Genomic DNA, 9367 nt, shown 5'->3' on the forward strand with positions numbered 1-9367 from the left:
CCCCCTCCACAACACTAAGCCTAAAGATTCTCATGGAAACCCAACAACCTCCTCTTCATGAGAAGCCTACAATCCATGAGCACTTCAACGTTGATACTTCTCGGCCCTTTCAATCTGTCAAAGAGGCTGTTGCAGTCTTCGGCGAGCGGTTTCTAGCAACCGAAATCTACTCGCAAAGGCCTTTCACCATTCCCAAACATGAAGCACCACGAAAACCAACATTCTCGCCGTCTTTGTCAAATCCTAAGCAAGATAGTAATGATGAACTTGATGTAACCAATATGTTGAAGAGGCTGGAAGCTGAATTGGAGGAGACGAAACGGGAATTGAATTTACTAAAGGAGAGGGAATCGGACATGGAGATAGCATTGGCTTCGCTAAATGCTGAGCTTCACAAGAACATGTCTAAGATGGCGGAAGCCGAGGCGGCAGCGGCAGCAAAAGCAGTGGCAACAAGTGGTCTAGTTATTGGAGGAAGGCGTCGAGAAGATGGTATTGAAGAAAATTCGATAGTGAGGATGGAGCATTCGTCGTCGTCGTCGTCATCTCTAGCTCAATTGTTGAATATGGTGGGCAAGGAAGGTTACTTCGGTACAAAGAAGCAACAAAAGAAGAAGATGACGATGATGAAAAAGAAACCTGTTATTCCTCTTGTGAGAGATATATTTTCAAGGAAGAAAAACTCCTCTAAAACAATTGAGAATACTCCTTATGCCTCTTCTCATATATGTTTCAGTTAAGGAAGTTGTGTTTGCTGTTCTTCATCTACTTAAAGATCAAGATGAATGGGCATTTGCATTGTGTACCATAGAAAAGCTTGTCACTATAATGTATTGAGTATGGGAGTATCCCATTATCTCATTATCTCATTGTTTCTCCTGTTTTTTCTGCAATTTTTTTTTTTTTTTTTTTTGAGGGGGAGGCATATTTGATGTGCCTCCCTTGATCATAAAAAAATGGATTTGTATCATTGAACCTTAGCTTTGAACCCAGTTATCAGCATCTCTGGGAGTTAGGTAGGTACCTATCTTTTTGCAGATCATGAGCATACTCTAAGGGGCCTACTAAGACATAAATGCTTAGCCAACCCATTGGTGGACTTGTACACAAAAAGGAAAAAAAAATCAGTCTGATTGGCTATTTATAGACAACAGATTTGAGAATTTTGCATCAAGAGCTTTATGAATTCAACTAAATTCAATGACTAATTGAATCCAATGACTAGAAATCACTTTTTAATCATTTTGACTTTTGATCTGTGGGTGTTAAGTAAATGAAATTCAAAATTTTGAAAAAATCAAATTACAATTTTCAGTAAGTATATATATTACCTTGAGACCTGAGAGAGATTAATCAGGCAGGTAAGTGGAGAATGAATTTGTCCAATCGAACCACTAAACATGCAATCAATTTGTACCACTAAACATGCAATCAATTTGTAATATAAAATTGATGTAAAATATCACTTATGCTTAAAACCATGGATTGAGACTCGAGTTTGGTTCATTTGTCCTCACTTTCTCTTTGAGAAGAAGCTGTCGCAAACTAGCGATCACCTCCTAAGATTCAATGATTATCATTTCTGTCAAATAAGAATTATATGAACACCGAGATAGTAATGTATTCTAAATGTAACAGTGACCAGAATAAAAGTAAGAATGAAGCGATCAGACAATTAGATCTTTCAATAAACAATTTACAGTTTTTTCTTTTGTTGAGAAATTACAAAAGTAATGTTGATTTTATTTTATTTATCAAAACAATGGTAACTTTATAAAAATTACCAAAATCAATTTCAAATGTTGGATCGCCCAATGTTTTCTGAAATTACTGGACTTTTCAGCATTTTTGCTTCCCACGCCAATCACTGGACTGTTCAACGATTTCAGAAAAACTCTAAACAGCCAACAATTTATACATGATCACTCTAGGTATGAAAAAGAAGGTGAGATGCTAAAACATTGTCAAGTGATTGATTTCAAAAAAACACTAGACATTTCATCATTTTGAATTGCTTTTATGGAGGGATAGTTTATAATATCTTATTCAAACCATCCCATGAGTTGTTTAGACTTACAATACTATCAAAGTACTTTATTGTAATCAATCATATCACTTATTGCAGGAATCCTTATTTGGATTTCTAATTGAGACTCTTCACGAATTAGGTTTTTTTTTTTTTTTCTTTTTTTGGGGGGATGGTATCTAATCCTTTTTTGGGTCTATAGACGATTGGAATTGTCACCTAATTTTTGGATCTAAGAATCGGTGGACTCGGGATCCCATATAAGAGTAAAGTCTAAATTGAAATATACGACAGAGGAGTCAAGTAATAAGATCATTTTTTTTCTTTTATACTTAATAAGCAAGGGATTAGTGGTTAATGGGGGAGTGGAGATGGGTTTAACGGGATTTGAATCTTAGGTCAGGAGATCAATTCTCATTAAGCCTTACCACTTAGTTAAGTGGCATCTTCTAAGTAATGGATCATGAAGGAGATAGGCACCACTCTCACCGAAAAAGAAAAATTATGGCAACCTGAATTGTCCTCCTACGTGTCACTATCTCATTCGTTCGTTGGATCCTGGGTATCCAACTATATCTCACAATATGATTCACGATTGATGACTTGGACTTGCCTTGTCGTCCGCCGACCTCTGAAAAAATCAGAAACCCAGTTCATAGAAGAAATCTACACTGACCATCCAGTAAACCGAGAAAACGTCCTCCATTTCTCTTCCCACAAACGAGAATCTTTCCTCTCTTCTTCTCAACAAAGCTCGTTTTGTCTTCCTCGAGATCCACAGGGAGAGAGATGGAGATGCAAGCAGTGGTGTTCAACCCTTCATACAGTAGGGCACATCAAACCCTAGAAGCCTCGTGTTCCAGCTCTTTATTAACTTTGTGCCCTTCCTCCTTCAAGGTCTCTCTCAGTGGAATTTTTGATTGATTTTGATCCATTTTTGTTTCAGAAATAATTCAAATCCTTTAATTTCTCTTCTTTGTGCTTTTTTTTTTTCCTAAAATTCCAGGATTCGAGTTACCACCGCAGACGAATTTCACTCAGAGGAAGCATTTTTTTAGGGCAAAGATGTTATTTTTCTTCTGTCCGTCTTCAAAGGGACGCAGAATCGAGAGGGAAAGGTGAGAATCTCTTTGGTTCTTCGTATTGTTCTTTCTGGTTGTCTCGTTTGTGATTGGGTTATTGTTTGTTACTTCGTTTCTTGAAAAAAATTGAACTTGATACAGAGAATTTCGGAACTTTGACCTGATTTAGAACGTTAAGAGATGGGGTATATCTTATCTGGATTCTGGATTGAGCTTTAAATTAGTTTCTTTTATAAATTGGGTAGTTGGTTACTTCGTTTCTTTAAAATTCAAACTTCTATGGATACAAAGAAATTTGGAATATTGACCTCGTACTGATTGTAGAATAGTAGGCCAGGGTATCTCCTTCTAGATTCTAGTTTGGGTTTTTTTAAATTTGTTTCATTTGTGGATGAGGTAGTTGGTCACCTTTTTTCTTCCATAGAAAATTTGAACTTCCATAGGTGCAAAGAAACTTGGATCATCGGTGAGGGTATCTCCTATCTAGATTGGGATTTTAATTTTTTTCATTTGTGAATATGTTTTTTAAATTTGTTTCATGTGTGGATGGGGTAGTTGGTCACTTTTTTTTTTGTTTTCTTTTTCCATAGAAAATTTGAACTTCAATAGATGCAAAAAAATTTGGAACATCGGTGAGGGTATCTCCTATCTAGATTGGGATTTTAATTTTTTTTTCATTTGTGAATGGGTTTTTTTAATTTGTTTCATTTGTGGATGGGATAGTTGGTCACTTCTTTTTTTTTCATAAAAAATTTGAAATTCCATAGGTTGAAAGAAATTTGAAACATCGGTGAGGGTATCTCCTATCTAAATTGGGCTTTTAGTTTGTTCATTGTGATTTGGGTAGTTGGTTGCTTTTGTTTATTCAGAATTTGAACTTCTATAGATTCAAATAATTTCGGAATTACACCTTGATGTAAAAAGGTATGCTACTTGAATACCTTATAAACTTTTAATTATATTTACAAGTCAGGTTTAGAGCTTTAGGTACCTATCGTGATTATGTTCTGTTGCACTTAAAGCTTGCCTCTGTTGATTGTTAGACAGAAATATATTTTATAATTATTAAATGTTGATTCAACATTTGAACTTCCATAGATGCAAAGAAATTTGGAACAGTAAGCAAGTGTATCACCTATTTAGATTGGGTTTTTAATTTGCTTATGATAAATTTCATTCATCAACTATATGTGTAGAGTTTGACCTTTACAACTATACATAGAGAGAGCTTCCTCTAGAAGTTAACTCAAGGTTAAATAAAGAAAATAACAGAGGAATAAAGTTAATTTTAGAACAAAAGAAACGATACAATCAGCTTCATCGGACCACTTTCCCTAGGTCCAGACCATTGTATGGTCTTCAGGAATTGGGTGTTGTCAATCCCAAGTATTGTCAAGCTGATACGAACACTCTTCTTTTTAAAATATCGTTCCCCATGTGCCCTCTTATTCTTTCTCGTTGTTTTGTTTGTTAATTCGTTTCTTGAAAATTTGAACTCTATAGATGCAAAGAAGTTTGGAATATTGACCTGATGTAGAATAGTAGGTGAGGGTATCTCCTATGTAGATTGGACTTTTAATTTGCTCATTTTGAATTAGGTAGTTAGTTATTAACTTTGTTCTTGAAAATTCGAGTTTTTATGGATACAGAGAATTTGGAACATTAACCTGATGTAGAAGATAGTCAAGGGTATCTCCTATCTAGATTGGGTTTTTAATTTATTTCATTTGTGAATGGGTTTTTATTTTTTCTTGAAAATCTGAACTTATGTAGATGCAAAGAAATTCAGAACATCAACCTGATGTAGAATAGTAGGTGAAGGTGTCACCTATCTAGATTGGACTGTTAATTTGTTTCATTTGTGAATTGGGTGGTTGGTTACTTCATTTCTTGTACATTTGAACTAGAGATATAAAGAATTTATGAACAACCACCTGATGTAGAATGGTAGGCGAGGGTATCGCCTGTTCAGATTGGGTTTTTAATTTGTTTCTGAGAAATTCATGTGCATGGTTCACAACCATGCATAGAGGGAGCTTCCTTTAGAAGTTAATTCAAGGTTAAATAAAGAAAATAATAGAGGAAGAAAGCTTATTTTATAGGGAAAACAATACAATCTGCCTCGGTTGACCTGTCCGTAGGTCCAGACCACTCTATGGTCTTTAGAACTCGTGTGTTGTGAATCTCAAGTATGGTCAAGCTGATGGAAACACTCATTTTAAAATATTGTCTCCCATGTGCCCTCTTGTATTGTATACTGGCTTTAGGGCTAGCTCGATTCTTCTGTGTCACGAAGATTGAATTATCGAGAATTATCTCATGAATTTCTATTGTTTTGGAATGGGGACAGTTTTTTCTGGCGTGAAACTACAGATCCTTTTACCGGTGGTGGCACCATCTCGAAGGGTTGCATGGGTTATCACTTTAGTATCTCCCCTATGTGGGGGGAGTTTTAGCCCAATTTCAGTCCACTGCATGGAAAAAGAGTCACTTTGCTTTGTTTTCTTTCCACATCAGTGTTTTTTTAGAAATTCAATTTATAGCTGTTTCCACTAAGTGAAGTGATACTACAGAAATTTCCCATTTTATATTGATTCAGAACTCTCTGATTTCTGGATCATGGCAGTTTAGCTTTACTGATAGAGTGGGGATTTTTATTCTTCTTGTTATTCCATGATTTTGAGTTTCATTTGTTTGATTATTTTTTATTTTTGTAACGGACCAAATTTACTTCTTTCGGATTTCTGAAGCTGTTCTTCAATGAAGTTCAACACTTTCTTCTCTTTTGCAGTTATCAAGGCTGTTGCTACACCAGATTCAGCAGTGGAATTGCCCCTAACTGCAGAAAATGTTGAGACCATATTAGACGAAGTGCGTCCATATCTCATGGCTGATGGGGGTAATGTGTCATTACATGAGATTGATGGCAATGTCGTTCGAGTGAAGCTACAAGGAGCATGTGGGTCCTGCCCAAGTTCTGTAACGACAATGAAGATGGGCATTGAACGTCGTTTAATGGAAATGATTCCAGAAGTAGTTGCGGTTGAAGCAATTGCCGATGGGGAAACAGGTCTTGAGCTTAACGAGGAAAATATAGAAAATGTGAGTAGCAACTGTTCATACATTTAACTGTTATAAACCTTGCTTGATGAACTTAGAAGTACATGACAAATTAGCTGGCTTGGTGGTGTATTGGTGCACATAGGGATGTGTTTTACATTGGAAATCCATTTCCGGTATCTCTATTTTTCTTCTTCGATAAAAATTGATGCCTGATTATTATCCAAGGAAAGGAAAGAAAAAAAAATGAGAGGTAACGAGAAAGGGAAAGGAACTAAAGCCTTAAGTTACCTTGTTTTTTAAATTGGTTATTATCGTGTAGAAAAGGAGTTTTGAGGATCCATGGAGCTTTTGATGGCTTGACTTGGGAACTTTTCTCTATTGTATTTTAGATGAAGTGTTACCTTTGTGGATTCATGTGATCACGAGACTCATTATTTTTTCCTTTATATAGTGATTTGGTCAATGGAAGACATTAAATTGATACACATAGCCATCATAACAAAAGAATCGGGATTCATTATTTTATTTTATTTTTAAATTTACTTTTGAGAGAGGTGGGGTGGGATAGTTGGAGAACTTATGACCTTAATTGATGAAGATATCCAAATTTTCTTGCAATAATTTGAGGATTCATCCCTTTTGTCCTTTCCTTTTTACTATTGTGTAGAATGTTCTTAGGGGTTTGAAAGTAGTGAATTCTAGGTTGAATAATGGAGGGCTTTAGAGCGTTGCTTGCTTCACTTGTCTGTCCCAACTCCCAATGATACTTGAGTTTCATCCCTAGATAATGAAAGAACTTGGTGAGTGGTAACATACTAATCGTGTAAGTAGTCTGCCGAAGGGCTGAGTGATGGGCCATTTATTAGAGGCTTACATGCTTTTTTCTAGAATATTTTGGTACAAGAGTGACTGTTTCTGGACCAGTTTGCTTTGTTAAGGTAGTGTAAATTAGCTACCCAGGAGGTTAAAATATAAGGAACCTTTAAATCTGTGGGATAAATCTCTTCTGGGCACTTGGGCCTTCTCGTTATGCACTTTTCTTAATATACAAAAAGCAAATTTGTTGAGAAATTCAGAATATACAACTGCACAATAGACACCTCTATTGAAAGATAGAAACACTAGAAGAAAAAATAAAGCTACAAACCGATCAAATAGTTCCATTTGAGGACAAACTTATCAAATTGACAGTTTATAAATTCTAGCAAAATCAAAGAACAGAACTAGAACCACCTTATGTTAAATGTTTCAGTAACCTCATTGATAACAAACTGTTCCAACATAGCTTTTCAATTTCAACTGGAACTGTACCGTACTGATTAATTGTATGATTTGGCATTAGTTACTTCCTGTCCTTTCTTTATGTAGTTTTCAGTCTCACTTGTTTTCTTCGATTTCATGGTTGCTATAACCTGTATTTTACTTCCCCATTTCAGGTCCTTGGAGAGATAAGGCCTTACCTTGTCGGAACTGGGGGCGGAGATCTTGAACTTGTTGCAATTGATGAACCAATTGTGAAGATCCGAATTATGGGACCAGCGGCTGGGGTGATGACTGTTCGGGTGGCAGTAACACAGAAGCTGCGAGAGAAGATCCCAGCCATTGCAGCAGTTCAGCTTCTATAATCTTACCACCTTTGAGTTGCTACATTGTTACTATGGTAAACCTTCTAGCCCACCCTGTTATGACTACTTTCGGATTGTTGAACTTTTGTACAGTAAAATTTATTTGGCTGGTTTACAAATTGCAACGCAACGTTGAGGTCGTGGTTTCAAGCCCAATTTACCCATCCAAAAAAATATATAAAATAATCTGAAATAAATAAATTTTGGTTGGCTGCAATTGTTGAGAAATGTTCTCTCTCTATTTTCTGGTAATTCTAGAAGGTACCATACACCAAAAATTTCGATTTGTTGGAATTTGTGATGTTTCTTTTACTTAATATCTGCCCATTGATGATGATGTTCCAGTTGATTGCCCAGTCCTCTTGGATGAACTATAGCTTGAAATTTCTTTATTGATTCCTACTTTCTAATTGCCCTAAAAAACTCTTATATATCCTGCTGATAGCATAATTGATTTCTGGGCCATGGGTTGTTACTTGTTTGGAGTTGATCTTCACAAAACTGCTCCCTCTTGCTTATGGTGTACTTGAGAACAATATTTTAAAGAACCTAACACGTACTTGAGGTGTTTTGGGTTCTTGGGGTGAGGTGTAAGTCTTAATTAATTTTAAAAAAACAAAAAAAATCCTAAAAAATATATATAAATTATAATAAATTCAGAAAAAAAAAACATTAAAACAAGTAAACAACCTTCAATCCCCAAATAAAAATTAAACGTTAAAATATAGGGAAGTAACATTGTAATATAATAGCACAGTATTATCACTCATCAAATAAACAATTACTCTAAGTCTAGGAATGAAGTTTTAGATCCTATCATAAACTAAAAAAGAATTAAAACGATTAAAAATCATCTTCACTTGTAGGGTCTTCCAAAGAATTATCATGATATCAGATTCCTCTATCATCTTCTGGATCTGTCTCTATATCTTCATAATCCTTTTCATCTATCAAATGTAATAGATAAAAAGTTCAAGAATGTACATAGAAAAATCGCATGCCTCAAAACCTTAGAAAATCATTGATTTCTTAGATCTATTTGATCACAATCTTCGTAAGAAAGTTGTAGGAATCAACGGATTCGAATTCGGATGTGTATTGGAACCTCCTTGAAGAAATCTTGATGTAGGGAGATTTTAGGCTTTCAAAGAGAGATTTTGAGAGATCTCTTGATAATCTAAGTTTTAAAAGACAAACCTATTGAGGGCCCAACTCTTACTAATGTTTGACGAGGCTTAAGCCTCAGGCGTGAAGCCCACACCTCACCTTGAGATGTATGCTTCATGCCTCGGGGCGTAGGTTTTTTAAAACATTGCTTGGGAAAACTGATAGGACATTTTTATCTAAATTTTGATAAAGATTTTCTGAAAAGTCATGTGATGGCCCAACTCTTTGTGGACCTTCTCACAAATAATCATCATCATTGACTACTATTGATAATTTAAGCATTTGGACAGATGATTACTAGCTAAGGTTTGAATGTTTTGAGGTACCCAAGGTCTAGCAATCACCATTCAATCTGATTTTTAGTTTGCTAGTCCATCATAGAGTGGACCAAACATCCATACGTT

General features: G+C 35.5%; 2 protein-coding genes across 2 annotated transcripts; both read left to right on the forward strand.

The window, feature by feature from the left end:
- Positions 1 to 1164, forward strand: LOC147401735 (WEB family protein). Its single transcript, XM_086441583.1, has one exon. The coding sequence runs from the start codon at positions 33 to 35 to the stop codon at positions 738 to 740; it is 708 nt and encodes a 235-aa protein (XP_086297709.1). The 5' UTR covers positions 1 to 32; the 3' UTR covers positions 741 to 1164.
- Positions 1165 to 2669: 1505 nt separating this feature from the next.
- On the forward strand, positions 2670 to 8013 carry NFU2 (NIFU-like protein 2). Its single transcript, XM_086443113.1, has 4 exons — positions 2670 to 2923; positions 3033 to 3144; positions 5900 to 6210; positions 7608 to 8013. The coding sequence occupies exons 1-4, from the start codon at positions 2816 to 2818 to the stop codon at positions 7794 to 7796; spliced, it is 720 nt and encodes a 239-aa protein (XP_086299239.1). The 5' UTR covers positions 2670 to 2815; the 3' UTR covers positions 7797 to 8013.
- Positions 8014 to 9367: the final 1354 nt, after the last annotated feature.

The sequence above is a fragment of the Akebia trifoliata genome, chromosome 5, assembly GCF_017979445.1.
Source record: "Akebia trifoliata isolate Shusen 1 chromosome 5, ASM1797944v1, whole genome shotgun sequence".
Classification (NCBI taxonomy): Eukaryota; Viridiplantae; Streptophyta; class Magnoliopsida; order Ranunculales; family Lardizabalaceae; genus Akebia; species Akebia trifoliata.